Raw genomic sequence first — 15,965 nt, forward strand, 5'->3', positions numbered from 1 at the left:
TCCAGAGCCCGCTCCAGTATCTCCAGAGCCAGCTCCAGTCCCCACAGAGCCAGCTCCAGTGCCTGTGGGGATTTTAATTGTATTTGAGGGGATGAAATGGCCCTCAATCCCAGTCTCCGCCGAGCCAAGTTCTCCAGTCTCCTCCGAGCCAAGTTCTCCAGTCTCCTCCGAGCCAAGTTCTCCAGTCTCCTCCGAGCCGAGTTCTCCAGTCTCCGCCGCCGAGCCGAGTTCTCCAGTCTCCGCCGCCGAGCCGAGTTCTCCAGTCTCCGCCGCCGAGCAAAGTTCTCCAGTCTCCGCCGCCGAGCAAAGTTCTCCAGTCTCCGCCGCCGAGCAAAGTTCTCCAGTCTCCGCCGCCGAGCAAAGTTCTCCAGTCTCCGCCGCCGAGCAAAGTTCTCCAGTCTCCGCCGCCGAGCAAAGTTCTCCAGTCTCCGCCGCCGAGCAAAGTTCTCCAGTCTCCGCCGCCGAGCAAAGTTCTCCAGTCTCCGCCGCCGAGCAAAGTTCTCCAGTCTCCGCCGCCGAGCAAAGTTCTCCAGTCTCCGCCGCCGAGCAAAGTTCTCCAGTCTCCGCCGCCGAGCAAAGTTCTCCAGTCTCCGCCGCCGAGCAAAGTTCTCCAGTCTCCGCCGCCGAGCAAAGTTCTCCAGTCTCCGCCGCCGAGCAAAGTTCTCCAGTCTCCGCCGCCGAGCAAAGTTCTCCAGTCTCCGCCGCCGAGCAAAGTTCTCCAGTCTCCGCCGCCGAGCAAAGTTCTCCAGTCTCCGACGCCGCCGAGCAAAGTTCTCCAGTCTCCGACGCCTACGAGCCCTCAGCTCCAGCCGCCGCCTACGAGCCCTCAGCTCCAGCCGCCGCCTACGAGCCCTCAGCTCCAGCCGCCGCCGCCGAGCCAGCCGCTCCAGCCGCCGCCGCCGAGCCAGCCGCTCCAGCCGCCGCCGCCGCCGAACCTACTGCTCCTATGAACTGTGTTTATGAACCCTCCAGCCCAAAGACTGTTTTCCCTCCCTGCCTCCCTCTCCCGCCTCCCATGTCTGTCTTCACTGAACCTTCACCTCAAGCCCCCTCGCCCAGATCTCCACCTCGGACCTCTGGGCGATTACCTACACCCTGGCTCCAACCTCCCTCTGCTCCACCGTTGCCCATCAGTCCTCCAGCCTCACAAGTCTCCATCCTGCCCCCGTTCACACCTTGGTCCCTCGTCAGCCTGCCTTCCCCTCTGGACTGCACTCCTCCGTCTCCGCTCCGTCCCTCCGTCCCTCGCTTCCAGTTGGCTTCCTCACTCCCCCTAGTGTTCACTTTGTTGTCTGTCGTCTGTGTTCAACTGCGGCCTTCTGGAGCCCCGGCTGCGCTTCGGTCGGCGGAGCCTTCGGTTCCGCCATCACCCGCCAGTCCTTCAGCGACGCCTGGGCTCAACGCCTCGAAGGCTTCGGCTCCTGACCCGCCATGGCTGCCCGCTGCACCTGACCCGCCATGGCTGCCCGCTGCACCTGACCCGCCATGTATGCCCGCTGCATGTCTGCCCGCTGCACCTGACCCGCCATGGCTGCCCGCTGCACCTGACCCGCCATGGCTGCCTTCGGCTCCTGACCCGCCATGGCTTTTGAGCCTGCCCTGGAGACCTCCACTCCAGTCTACTCCTCCCCCTGCTTCGGTTTGAGGTCTCCAGGGCGCCCGCCCCCCTCCCGGTTGTTACATCTACGGCGCGAGGTCGCGCCTACCGGGAGGGGGAGGTACTGTTACAGATCCCTTGTTCCCCTGGACTCCATATCCCATGATCCTCCTGTTCTCCTCACCTGCACTCACTTCCCTCGTCAGCTCCTCATCATCACAGATCACCTGCACCTGGACTCTATTGTCTGCACTCCCATATATTGCACTCACTCCCTTCACTCCTCGTCCGTTCTCTGTTTATGTTAGAGTTTGTATGGTGTTCTCTGCCTTCGTTTACATTAAAGTATTGTATATTGTGGAAATCCGTGATCTGCCTCCTCTTTACACCAGCAACCGTAACAATTACTCAGATCATAAGGATCAAGTCACTTAAAAATACCAAGGGTTCACTCAAAGCAGGGAGAGTCTGCTTTTAGCTGTTATGCCAGCTGCAGCTGGAACCAGCTTCCTGAAGAGATCAGATGTGCTCCAAAAGTAGCCACATTCAAATCCAGACTCAAAACACTTCTATTTATCTATGCATTTACTGATTGAACACTGTGCTATGTCCGAACTGTTTGCACTTTATTTTATATGTATTATTAATTTTTTATTCGTTTAATTCTTTTTCTTGTTTTCATTTCATTTTTAATGCATTTTATATCAATCTTTTATGTATCACCTTTTTATTTCTGACTTTTAATGCATTTAAATCTTGCTGTCTGGTTGAAAGAGCTGGGAGAATTAGAAAGTGAGCATTTGTTATCCCTGGATGCAGCTCTCACAGAGTTAGTCCAGGAAGATTTGTCTGTATGGGTACTGTTTAAACACACAGCTACCTGGCAAATATTTTTACAGTTATCCCTCCACATGAGGAAGATCCATTTAGATCTGCTCTGATGGATAGATCCGTTTAGATCCGCCCTGACGGACAACAAAAAACACCCTGAAACTTCATCCAGATAGCAGAATTCTTTGTTTTTTTTACTGTTATTTCTATTTCTTATGCATTCCATTTTTATTATTATGTATTTGTTTTTTCTTTGAATTACCATTATGTATGAAATGTGCTATACAAATAAAATTGCCTTGCCTTGCCTTGCCTAGGCCTCCTCTCTTTTAGAATCATCCTGTTGAGGCTCTAGGCACTCGCCAGCCAATGTCAAGTTCATTGTCGTGCTTATACTTGTGCTTCAGACACCAGTCATGCCCTTGGCTCCTCCCAATTTTGGCTCCACCGAAGACCCTTGTCCCACAAGCTCCCCCTTGGTCAGTCATCACTCTATTCGCTGTGCTCCGTCCCTCCACCCTTATGGCTGCAGCGGATCTCTCTTTCCCTTCAGCTTCACCTCTATCCTCAGTCACACCGGCTTCACCCCAGTCCTCGGGCACTCTGGCTCTGCCTCTGACGCTCATCGCTGGTACCTGGTACTGTTGGGGAAATTCATTGTTCATTGATGTATTAACTGTAGAAATAGCCTGTGTGAAATACTGTAAAATACCAGGTTTACTGCATGGAAAGTACCAAAAAGAAATGTATTCAATGTATGGGAACAATAACAAGCTGTGGAAAGTACCAAAAATTACCATTAGATTAATGTTTTTAAAAAATAGAACGACCAGGGACTTTCCACCAATATAATTGAAATATATGAGGATTCATAAACAATGGTGGCAAAACGCCAGGGTGGAGCTAAAAGAAAAAAGATAGCTAGAGGAATCCCCATAAGATTATAGTGATAAGCAAAACATATAAAACATGCTGTTTCATGCTGTATATATCAGATGTGGTGCTAGCATCTTTGTTGCCTGGCAATAAAGATTATCTTCTGAAGACCTGGAACTTCTGACTCTGAGAGCTTTCTTCAAGGGAACATCTGAAACAACTTAGAGCACTGCAGACTGGCCACAACAGTACCTGCAACATCGCTCCGCTCCATCAGCCTTCAGTCTGCGCCTTCGAATCCACCAGCTCAGTATTTGTCAGTCATCTCCAGGTGCTGTCAGCCACCACAACATCTTGGCTCCTCCCTCCGTTGACTCCACTGTGGGCTGTTGGCAACCGTGGAGCTCTGGGTCTGTAGCTGTGCCATCGGCTGTTTACATCTTCACCGCAGGGATATCGTTCCTGTTCTTGTGTTTCTTTGTATTCCCAAACTTGCCATGGTCACAGTCATTAGGAGTTTGTTCACTTGAGTGGTGTTTGATTAATTATCTTGTTATATTCATTCATTGATATCTTGTTATTTTTGTTGATAATTATCTTTGTTGATTCAGTACTTAAGTACCGCTTTCTTCTCAGTTGATTGTCGGTTATGTTTTATACACCGTTGCGCTTCCCATCTTCTCTGTTTAAATAAACTTGTTTCTACATTTCATCTTCAGTCTTCATCCCATGTCAACTATATGAGAGCTATAAAAATTTGTCATTTTATATTATTACACATTAAATAAACATAAAAATAAATGCACAAAATATATAAATTAAATAGTTTTCATTCACTCGCCCTGCTGAACTGTTGTGACTTCAAATAAAAAAATGTTATGACTGCAATGACTAATAAAAACATACTGTAAAGAAAAACAGTGATTTTGAAAATAATGTATAGCATAGTAATCAAAGCAAGTGACTTTTAAAGCAACACTTGAGTGATTTGAAACCATCTTTCTTGTACTGACAGCAGACAGATGTCATGAAAAGAAAACAACATTAAAGAAACTTGAATAATCTGATAACTATAACAAAAACTGACTTGTAAACTTATCAAATATTAGAATTTGTGTACACACTTTTTTTTATTAACATGCCTTCATTTATTTTTGCTACTTGTCAAATGACTTTATATGTTGTATTGTTTTACCTTTGCACAAGACTCAGGAAATCACTCAAGATTTCACTGTGAAAGTGTTTCGTGTGTCGTTTCTATCAAGCTGCAATTGTATAAACTGTGAAACTTGATATTCTAAAAGTTTCTAAAACTTTTACAATCTGAGCCAGGATATATTATGAACTTTTCCATATTCATGATTATGGGCGGATCTATAGCATCACTGCAAATATGTAAAAGACCTCAGTGAAAGTGAAATCAACAGATGAACTGAACGCTTCAAACAACACTTAATTTAAGAAACTCTGAAATCAACGACTAGATCTGATATTCACTCACAGGTAAGTGATGGAAATGTAAGAACTTGTTCAGTAGTTTAATAGCATGAAGCAGCATCAGATTGTTGGTAGAAGTACTGTATGTAATTTTGTTTTTGTTTTTTGGGCTGTAAATAAATATTTGATTATTTGGGGTCATGTCACACTTTAGACAGTTTAGAAACGGGAAGTACCTGAATTGGCGGCAAAATGAAAAAATCTGAAATAAAAATCAGAACGATGATTTTTTTAGTACAAGTCACAAGTCTTTTAAAGAAAAATGGCACCTGATGTTTATATGGGCTACCTTTTCATGATAAAATGTTGTTTGAAAATGTCTAAAAACCGGTTACAACTGCTGAACTGTGGCTCCCAGAGACACATATTTAGTTTCTGTATTTACAGTAGATTCTTCTTCTGCAGCCCAATAGATCTAACTACAGCCGTATGAAGCACATGGCCAGCAGTCTCAGACTGGAAGTTAGAGGTGGAGCTTATAGTCTCAGTGAGGTTAGGGTTAGTGATTTAGGCACTACCTGTCAGAAACTGCTGTCATGTATGCCTGCTTTGACTGCTTGACAGTGGTTCATAGTTTAAGTTGTTATAATATTTTTTAGTAATACTTTTTAGACATGCAACATCCGGTTTAGAACATAAACTATATTACTCAGTGCACAGAACTAGTATTATGAAAGTTCCTTTCTTCAGCAGTGTAGATTATATATTGTCATTACTTTTCTTTTCAGTCATGGCATCCTCCAGTGGTCTAGAACTAAATCAGGAGCTCCAGTGCTCCGTCTGTCTGGAAGTGTTCACTGATCCAGTCACCACTTCATGTGGACACACCTTCTGCAGTACTTGCCTGAGCAAGTGTTGGACAAGCTCTCGGAACTGCTTCTGTCCGTTCTGTAAAGAAAAATTCAGCAGGAGACCTGATCTCAAGATTAATACAACACTCAGAGAGGTTGTGCAATACTTTAAGAAGCGCAAACGAGGAGAATCTGAGGTGTTCTGTGACTTCTGTGATGAAAGAAAGCAGAAAGCTGTGAAGTCCTGCCTAATGTGTCAAAGCTCTTACTGTGTCTCTCATCTGGAGCCTCATCTCAGAGTCCCACGTCTAAAGAAACACAAACTGATCAACGCTGTGGAAAATCTGGAGGATTATATATGCCAGAAACATGAGAGACCTCTGGAGATGTTCTGCAGGGATGATCAGAAGTGTGTTTGTCTGTTCTGCACTGAAGGAGAACACAGGACTCACAACACTGTTCCTATAGAGGAGGAGATTCGAGAGAAGAAGGTAAAGAGTTACAGACAAAACACTTTAAACCTTTATAAGGATGACACATTGGCTGTTCCTGGTTATTTTTGAACAGTAAGAGTGTAAAGTTTTTTTGTTTTTTTTAACGAAGTGTTATAAAACTGCTTAAAAATTTGGATATTTATTTGGACTTTATCCAACAATTTTTTTTGTCAAAGTTTTTAGTATTTCTTTTTAAAATCATTTTGAAGTGTCATTTTTGCAGAAATGCTAACACTCACACTGCACTAACAGATGCATATATCTTCTGTGGAAGTCTCAGGACCGAAAAATATTTGTATTCATTGTATTCAGTCTGATACAATTTCCCACCTACCTGTCAACATACAGTGCACAGCACAAATGAGTACACCCCCTCTGAAACTTCTGAAAGTCAGCAATTACTCAGTTACTTAGAAGACGTGTTAGAGTTCTTTAGATATAATGTTCCAACAAGTCTGCTTAATCAATTACCAAAGAAGCATGTCAAAATTATTCAGGAAAATAAGATTTTCTTATTGAGGTGATAAAATGTTGTGTAGGAAAAATGAGTACACCCTCCTAAAAGTTACTAAATAAAACAAAATAAACATTTTCTGGTGTAAGTTTAAGGCAATGCTTGATCAACAGGTAAGTATGTTGAACCAAAACATTTAAAAGTTAAAACAATTAAAAGTGTTATATAGCCCACTGAATCATTCTCAGACTTAATGCTGACAACAATGGAACCACTTGGGAGAGAACTGTCAGGAGACTTATTTCTTAGCACAAAAGAGGACAGTGGAACAAGAGGATTACCAAATCATTGTTTTAAGTGTGTAAATATAGCAAAAGTAACACAGAAATTCAAAAACAATGGACTTGTGACAAGACCCCTGAAATAATCATGCCATCATTTTAAGCTTTCATTTAGTGATGAGGGATTTTATTTATTTATTTTATTTATTTATTTATTTTTGCTAAACAAAGAGCAGGAGAAATACCAATCGAGTGTCTCAGAGCCAGCAAAAGCTATGAAAAGATTGACTGTTTTTCTCACAGAGTAAGATGCAGCCTGCAGAAATTACATGCATGGTTGTTGTTCTCACTGAAACTACCTACTGAAGCCAAAGCACAATAAAAAGTCTGTTAGCCTTTTTCAAAGCCAATATTTACAAAATATAGATTCTGGGAATCAATACTCTGGTCTCATGAGACCAAATCAATCATTTTGGATCCAACAGCATCCAAAATGTTGTGGTGTTGCTAGAGGAGGAGTACAGTGAGAAGTGCCTGGTTCCCACAGTAAAGTTCAGTGGTAGTAAAGCTCTTATATAGGGATGTATGAGTGCTGAAGGTGTGAGCGAGTTGTGCTTTATCAATGCTGTCATGAATTCACACACCACTGTGTAATTTAATACACAAACTTGAAACAGAAGATATTACCCTTTCCTCATTGCCTGCATTGTTGGGCATTTTTTCAACATGACAGTGAGGATATGCATTCTCCCAAGGTGAAAAAACTTCTGTGGACTTGTATTGCACTCAATCTTAACACTCTTGAGCACCTGTGGGGGATTCTGTAGAGACGAGTTGAGCAACACTCCCCATTAAAGATCAAGGCATTTAAGGAGCTCATCATCCAGGAGTTAAACAGGACAGATGTGACAGTTTGTCATGAACTTGTTCACTCCTTGCCAAGAAGGGTCAGAGCCGTATATTCAAAATCATGGAGGGCATACTAAGTACTAGAATATTAAACATTTATTGAGTTAAATCTAAGGTGTTCTTATTTCTGCAATCCTTAATTTAAACAAAATTGGCTATTAATGGTTATTAATGACATATTTCTCAGTTTTTATTATGTATGTGTTTAATACATTTTAGTTTTGTCATCTTTCCATGAATTGTATTAGTGATCATAAAGAAATCTTTTGTATTTGTTCAGAGGGGGTGTACTCATTTATGCTGTGCACTGTATGTATTTCTATACCTCTGTGCACCCTGCTTGCGCAGACATCACACGTCATCAGCGCGTTTTGTATGCAGAGTTGTATGGCTTGTTCAAGATGCATTGGCGCTGCACAGACCGATCGGCGTATGACATCAAAGTACAGCTAGAGTGATTCAAAAGCATAAGGAGTCGTTTGCTCTCCAAACGCTCTCACGGTATTTTGATGTCGCACACCGATTGGTCTGCACAGCACCGATGCATCTCAAACAAGCCTGCCGACAGACAGGCTATTCAAAAGTCAAGTCACCTTTATTTATATAGTGCTTTTTACAATGCAGATTGTGTCAAAGCAGCTTTACATGATAACTGGTATATAATTGTGGCTGCACAGCAGCTCTTAAACAATGGTGTCAATGCAGGCAGATCAAAGCACTGTTGAATATCAAATGTCAAGTCAAATATCAAGTGTCCCCAACTAAGCAAGTCAAAGGCGACAGCAGCAAGGAACCCAAACTCCAAAAGGTGACATCAGGTGGCAAACAGGTGTTAAAATGGAGAAAAAAAAAACTTGGAAAAAAACAGGCTTAGTCGGGGGCCAGTTCTCCTCCCCCTATCACCACCTATAGCCTCATACACTATTCCCTACATTAGTCCCCTAATAAAGTTCACTTGAAGGAGTGAATGAAAACTGATTGAATTTAGACACTGAGTGCACTGTAAGGACTGCCGCTTTTGCATATTTTGTGCTTGCTGTTTAATAATTGTTTAAAACTTAGCAAACTGACAGCTCCAGTATTATGGTGAAAATATTTATCTTGAACTCTGTCATGGAAATTAGCATGTATAAACCTTAATTAAACTATTTAATAATCAAGTAAAAAGAATTTATACCTGTATGATATTACGCTGTAGCCACATTGGACCAGCGGTTTGGAAAATGGATGTATGATTCAGCTGTGTAAGGTGAGGTAAGGTGTCCAGGGCACAGCTGGTGGGACTGAAAACCATCTCAGTTGAGCTGGAGACCACCACGATGGAGCAGATGAGCACCACAGCAGAGTAGATGGGGCTGCTCATCACCATTGTGGAGCTGAAGACCACCAAGGCATAGCTGAGGACCACCACTGTAGAGCAGGTGGAGCTGGTGACCACCATGGCGGAGCAGAAGACAACCATGGAAGATTAGGCTGAACTAGAGCAAAGAATGCAGAGAAGTTAGAGTTGGCCTCTAGGGCTGTGCCAAAAAAGGCAGAAAGTTCAGTAATGGTCTCCGTGACCATAACGGCAGACAGGACATTCAGGAGTAATGTCCATGAGAAAGCAAGCAGAGGCTTTGAGCTTGGCCTGCTTGGCAGAGTCTTGGGACCATAGAATAGCTGAGACAAGTCAGGCAGGGAGGTCATAGGTGACCTAGATGGTTCTGACAGGACTGACTCATTGTTCAAAGGCAACCTCCGTGGTCGTATCTATGCAGACAGAGTTCATAGGGAACCTTCATGGTCGTGACAGGACAGACAGAGTTCAGGGAGACAGAGAGCCACTGTGGTCATATCTAGGCAGGAAAGGCAGACAGTTTAGCTCTGGCATGTCCACCTTGACGGCTGGAGACTCTGGCGTGATGACCGTGATGTCTGAAGATTCTGGATTTGGGACCATCAGACTGGAAACCATACTACATGGCCACCGGAGCTTGATGCACACTAGTTAAACCAACATTAGAACAGACAATGGATACTGGGAAGTGAAGTTCAGATTCAAGCAGGTTTGCGGTAGAGATGAAAACGATTCATGGTGCAAACGGATTTCTGCTGTGGCACAGCACATAGTAAACATGCTCGTTCCTAAATCTATATTTGCTTTTTGGTACAAGCTGTTCTTAAAACTATAGTTGCTATTGGAAAAACATTCGCTCTTAAAGTTATAGTCGCTATTGGGAACAAGCTGTCCTTAAAGCTTTAGTTGCATTTGGAAACACGCTCACCAACGGGAACAGAAATCATGTTCATGAATGAGGAAGAACACTGTATTTCATTGCACGTTGCATCTAACTCAGAGCTATTGCTGCGGGTGTATGCTTCCCCAACCGGACTACCACTAGTTTAATACTACTGTGTGATTTACACCATGCTTGTTGTATCAGATTTGCTGCCGCTAGGGGTGTAAGCTTCCCCCAATAGGGGAAAAAAAAGTTATGTATTAGGCAACAGTGTATGCTTCCCCTACCAGACTGTCGCTAGTTTAATACTAGTTTTATACTAGTCTGTGATTTACAACATGCTGTTGTATCAGATATGCTGCTGCCAGGGGTGTAAGCTTCCCCCATTTAAAAATAAATAAATAAATAAATAAATATATAAATAATTAAATAAATAAATTGTTTTTACAGGACTGGGCTCATTCAAGTGAAGGTCAGCATTTAAGAAAACATGGCATTCAGATTTTCGCAGTCAGTTTGTGTTGTGGGATTTCAGCATATTTTTTTGTTTTGGGGGGTTATTGCTGCTCTCCCTGCTCTTATTCATGCTGCATAGATGCGCAGGAAGTTCTTACCCAGAACAGAGTCAAACCGCCAATACAAACTCTATACAATTATATTTGATGATCGTGGTCCTGACAGAAATATATAAATACATTCAGACCACTTAACTTAGGTCATATCCACACAAAGCCATAGGAATCTGATCTTTTTTCCCTTGTTTCAAGAAATATCTGCGTACACACAAAACCACTGAAAGACTTTAAACCAGCATAACAAAAATGTTTTTGAAGCAAATCATTGACCCTGCCTTTATACTGCAAATTGTTTTTATTATATATCTGCTAAAAGCGGATTTGATCAACTTTTAAGAATAAAAATGTTATCCTCAAAGACATTAACTATAGAAGCCACAACATTTTAAATTAATTTGCTCCTTTAATGAGATTTTTTTTCAGGGTATGAAGTTATGTGTTTTTCTCTGTATGTAGATTCATTTGGCTAAGAGACAAACTGACTTTCATCAGATGATCCAGGACAGAATAAAGAGGATTGAAGAGATCCAGGACCTAGTAGAGCTGAGAAAGGTGAGTAGAAGTTAAAAGATTGTAAAATTGATAATGCATTAAATCTGCTTAATAAATGTTCTCGATTACATTTATAAAACTTAACCTGTTAACTGTCACGTTTTAAAGAAGACAGTCAGCAGATTATTGCTCACTTCAAAAATGAAAGTATGAAAAAGTTATGGAAATTTAAATTTACTGTAAATCAAATCTACTGTACTAAATATTTTATATAAAATATACATTTTACAAAATAATTTTTACTCTAAAATTACTATCAAATCAATGTGTCTAACCAATTTATGTTCCAAATTTTATGTTGATAGCACAAAAATTGTTCCTATGAGATTTTGTTTAGGCGCTGTACCAAAAATAGCCACCAGTTGTCATCGACATTCTATTGATTTTTTTTTTTTTTTTTTATGCATTCTCCTGTAACAAATGTATACATTTCTTTTCAAATATCACAAAACAGTTGGCAGGTATGGACTAGTGTTGTCACGATACCAAAATTTTGACTTCGATACGATACCCAACTTCAGTATCACGATACCGATACTTAAACGATACTATGGCAAAAACCTAAAACAGTAGGAAAAGTAAATAAATAACATATGACAGAACTGTGGCTAGCATTTTTATTGGCCACAATTTTGATGTTGGTAAATTACATTTTATATGATTAAAGCTGACTTTCTTATGCTTAAATTACTTTTGAGTCATTTTACTTGATTTAGAAGATTTAAAACACTTTCAAACTTTTAAATGCAGACTGACCACCCAAATCAAGATTACATTTTATATCAGCTGGTATGTACAGGTGGGCAAGAGGTGGACAATGTATGAGCATGAGCTAGTATGAGAACAAGTTATTTGTGTTATGCTATATAAAAGAACAAAGAAGCAAATTACAAAAACAGTAGTAAATTAAAAATAATATTTTTTCAGATACACTGTTTATTTAACATATTTAACAGGTTTTGTTGTTTGATTAACATTAATGATGGACAGGCCTATTTAATTGGGCTGCTGAATGCATGGACGTAACTGACAAATATCCAGTTATTACCCACCTGTTTACGTCCACTTAAGCCATAACCGACTGTATTCACGCGAGATACTCCACATGATGGACATTTAGACATCTGTGTGCACGTGTATTTGACTATTCAGACGCGTGGAAAACTGATCGCGCGCGCGACAGACAGAGAGAGAGAGAGAGAGAGAGAGCGCTTCTGTTGTGTGTCATTCGGCGCAATTCCGCCTATCCCTCCTTCACTAACTGCATGTAAGTAACGAATTGTGTGATTGGATTGTAATTTTGTGCTACGACGATCTTCGACGACCATTTGGCTGTAAACTTAAATTATATTCAACTCGCCAAAGTGGCTAGTGGGAGTGGCTGTCATCAAGCCCTGCATGTAAGTGTTTTGACAGTGAGAATATTGATTACTGTAAATAATTAGAGCAATGTTATTAAAGCATAAATTGGTTTAATATAATTGTATAGTCCCTTCACATATTTGTTTTTTAAAATTAATTTTATTTTAGCAACCAGATATCACTTATTAGACTCAATAATACACCTCTTTGCGGATGTCTGCTTGCATGAGTAATATAAATAACACTCATTTAATTTTTGAGAGCATAAACATAACGCTGGTATCACATTCACTAACCTGTCGCTCTTTAAATTCTCTGTACAAATCGGGATGTTTGGCAAGTTGGATGCTCCCTTCGCTTGCGTTATTTTGTAACGTATTTTGCAGACGGGCTTTGTGGTGTCCGTGGGCTTGCCCTGACTGTCGGCAATGTAAGCAAAATAATGCCATATTTTGCTTTGTGCATCTGCCGTTGCGCAGTTGACAGGAATAAACACGCACTCAATGTGCCTCAGAAGCAGCGCGCTGCACACACACTGCTCCCTGCTGTCGCACATTAGGAAATACAGCTGGCACTCAAAGTACCGGTACTAATAAAATGAAGAACCGTACCGTTTCTAAAAGCAGGGTATCGCGATACCTTTCTAGTACCGGTATATCGTGCAACACTAGTATGGACCCGTGAGACTCAGACCTTTCCAATGATATGTGTTTTGTCAAGATTAGAAAAGGTTTTTATTATAAAGTAGTTAAAATAAATTTTGTAATACAAAACCTGACACCACACACTAAGAGAGGAGCTTGCTAAAAGAATTTAAAGTACCATTTTCATCCTCAGATTTCAAAACCGTTTTCACAGGATGAATCTTGAGTTTGTAAGCTTTCGAATGATATATTGTTTGTCAACATTAGATCAGGTTATAGGATATAATTGTTTTAAATATGCAGTAGCAAATGGGCCCACCAGTGGGCCAGTGACAGTTAATGAATCTACTAATTGATCTGATTTATCAGAGAAACACAGATAAAGAGAAATCCTCCAGAGTTGAGATCTTCACTGATCTGATCTACTCCATTGAGAGATGTCAGTCTGAGCAGCTGAAGATGATGGAGAAACAACAGAGAGCAGCAGAGAAACAGGGTGAAGATCTCATTAAAGAGCTGCAGCAGGAAATCACTGAGCTGGAGCAGATCTCACACTCTGATTATCATCTCCACCTCATACAGGTCTGTAAACATCTGTCTAATCATGTACAGTATTACAGGACAGACTCTCTGTTACCAAACTGATGAGCTGATTGACCATTTTATTTATACTAGTTTTTTAGAAATTGTACAAAAGAGACATATAAAGTAATAAAAACAAAAGTAGTCAAATTTGAAAAATTAGTTAACTGTGTTTGAAAGGTACTGTGTAAAATATATTAACTTTAAATATAAAAAATAACATATTTAACAGTCCTCTCTCTCTCCTGCTGTAGATGAACTCTTCCCTGTACATTCGTCCACACACCAAGAACTGGAGTAAGATCAGGATTGACTCTGATGTGAATGTGAACTCTCTGTTTAGAGCTGTGACTCTACTGAGGAAAACTCAAGAGACACTAAATAAAACAATCGGTCAAACTGGTATGTGAATATCAAATACAGTAGTTTTTTTTTTTGTCAGAAACTAGAAAATATTTTTTTCAAGGAATATTATGTGTTAAATCCAATTTAAAGCTGCAGTACATAACTGTTTTTGGTTAAAATTATCTTATAAAAATCTTATAAAATCAATTTTTGAGCAAATACATAACCAGCCAGTGTTCAAAACCATCTCCTTACCTTCTCCCGATTCACAATGGTAAGCTTATAATGTTTTCTAATTCGGGTGGTACTGGTGGGTTTACGCAGGAAATTCGAGCATGAATGTGGTGACTGACAGCAAATATTAAATTCATCAGCTCTGAGGAGCCATGCTGATGCACAACCCCCGTAAAGTATAAAAAAGTATAAAATGATAATTCTGCAAATATCTGCAGGTTTCAAACAGCGACAAAGAGGCTAAACTTACAGACTGCAGCTTTAATTTCAGTTTGTAAAGGATCACACATAAATGTAATCATAACACAACTAACCCTGTCTATGTAAAGTTATATCCGTGTTATCTCATGTTAGAGCAGTATTACTTTAAAAACAAGGAAAGGATGTAACTATCTGTGTAAATATTATCTGTCTAAAAAAGTTTTGCACCTCACAAGGACAATTAGACACTTTACAGCTAAATCCTTTTTTATGTTTTTCTCATAGATGTCCATTGTAAACTCATTCTGCATTCTGTTTTACAAACTGCGGGACGATCAACATTTACATTCCACTGATGCAATTAATAGAGATAAACTCACTGTTAATATGAAATTATTCCAATAATTATTCCATTATATTGTCATCTGTGTTCACAGGGCTCAAGTGGGCTCAGAAGTTTGCAGGTACAGTGAGATTGACACCAATACACTCACAATACTTTTGCTTATAATGTGTTTTATACACGTGAAAATATTTGTTCTGAAGTTGATTGATAATGTCTGATCTCTCTCAGTGGATGTGACTCTGGATCCTGATACTGCACATCCACGTCTCATCCTGTCTGATGATGGAAAACAAGTCAGTGATGGAGACATTAAGAAGAACTTCCCAGAAAACCCAAAGAGATTTGATGTCTGTGTCAATATTCTGGCAAAGCAGGGATTCAGTTCAGGGAGATTTTACTATGAGGTGCAGGTGAAGGGAAAGACTGATTGGACTTTAGGAGTGGCCAGAGAATCCATTAACAGGAAGGGGAAGATCATACTGACTCCTAAAAATGGATACTGGACTGTGTTTCTGAGGAATGAGAATCAATATTCAGCTTGTGATAATCCACCTGTCTCTTTATCTCTGAAAGTGAAACCTGAGAAGGTGGGAGTGTTTGTGGATTATGAGGAGGGTCTGGTCTCTTTTTATGACGTGGACTCCAGATCTCATATCTACTCTTTTACTGGTCAGACTTTCACAGACAAACTCTATCCATATTTAAGCCCATACCTTAATGATGAAGGTAAAAACTCAAAGCCACTGATCATCACACCTGTCAACTGAAACGAATAAATAAAATAAAATCTGAAAAGATTGCTGTTTTTAGAATATGTTAATGAAAAGGCTCTCAAAAAACATGAAGTATAATGAAATATTTGTGTTATATGTTATGTGAAAAGATACTTCATTGTGGTTACATTTGAATGGCTAATTTATTACGAGTCTATATTTTATAATCAACACAATGATTGCTTAATTTCCATTAATACTTTGTTTTCTATATAATATACTACATTTCCACTTTCCAGAGTGTTTCTACATGTTATTTTGTAAATAAATCTCTGAAGCCATTTTCTCTCTCCTCTCCAGCTGTTAACATGGAATTAAATGCTGAAAGTCTTACACATATGTGATCTTTCTGATGCTCTGCATTCAGTCTCTCTATACTAGGTGTCTTCAAACTCGGTC

At 40.4% G+C, this 15,965-nt stretch overlaps 1 protein-coding gene across 1 annotated transcript; it reads left to right on the plus strand.

Moving 5' to 3' along the window:
- Nucleotides 1-5,531: 5,531 nt before the first annotated feature.
- On the plus strand, nt 5,532-15,560 carry LOC137009170 (E3 ubiquitin-protein ligase TRIM39-like). Its single transcript, XM_067371147.1, has 6 exons — nt 5,532-6,083; nt 10,984-11,079; nt 13,455-13,667; nt 13,922-14,069; nt 14,885-14,911; nt 15,022-15,560. Exons 1-6 carry the CDS (start codon nt 5,532-5,534, stop codon nt 15,558-15,560), a joined length of 1,575 nt encoding a protein of 524 aa, XP_067227248.1.
- Nucleotides 15,561-15,965: the final 405 nt, after the last annotated feature.

The sequence above is a fragment of the Chanodichthys erythropterus genome, chromosome 20, assembly GCF_024489055.1.
Source record: "Chanodichthys erythropterus isolate Z2021 chromosome 20, ASM2448905v1, whole genome shotgun sequence".
NCBI lineage: Eukaryota > Metazoa > Chordata > Actinopteri > Cypriniformes > Xenocyprididae > Chanodichthys > Chanodichthys erythropterus.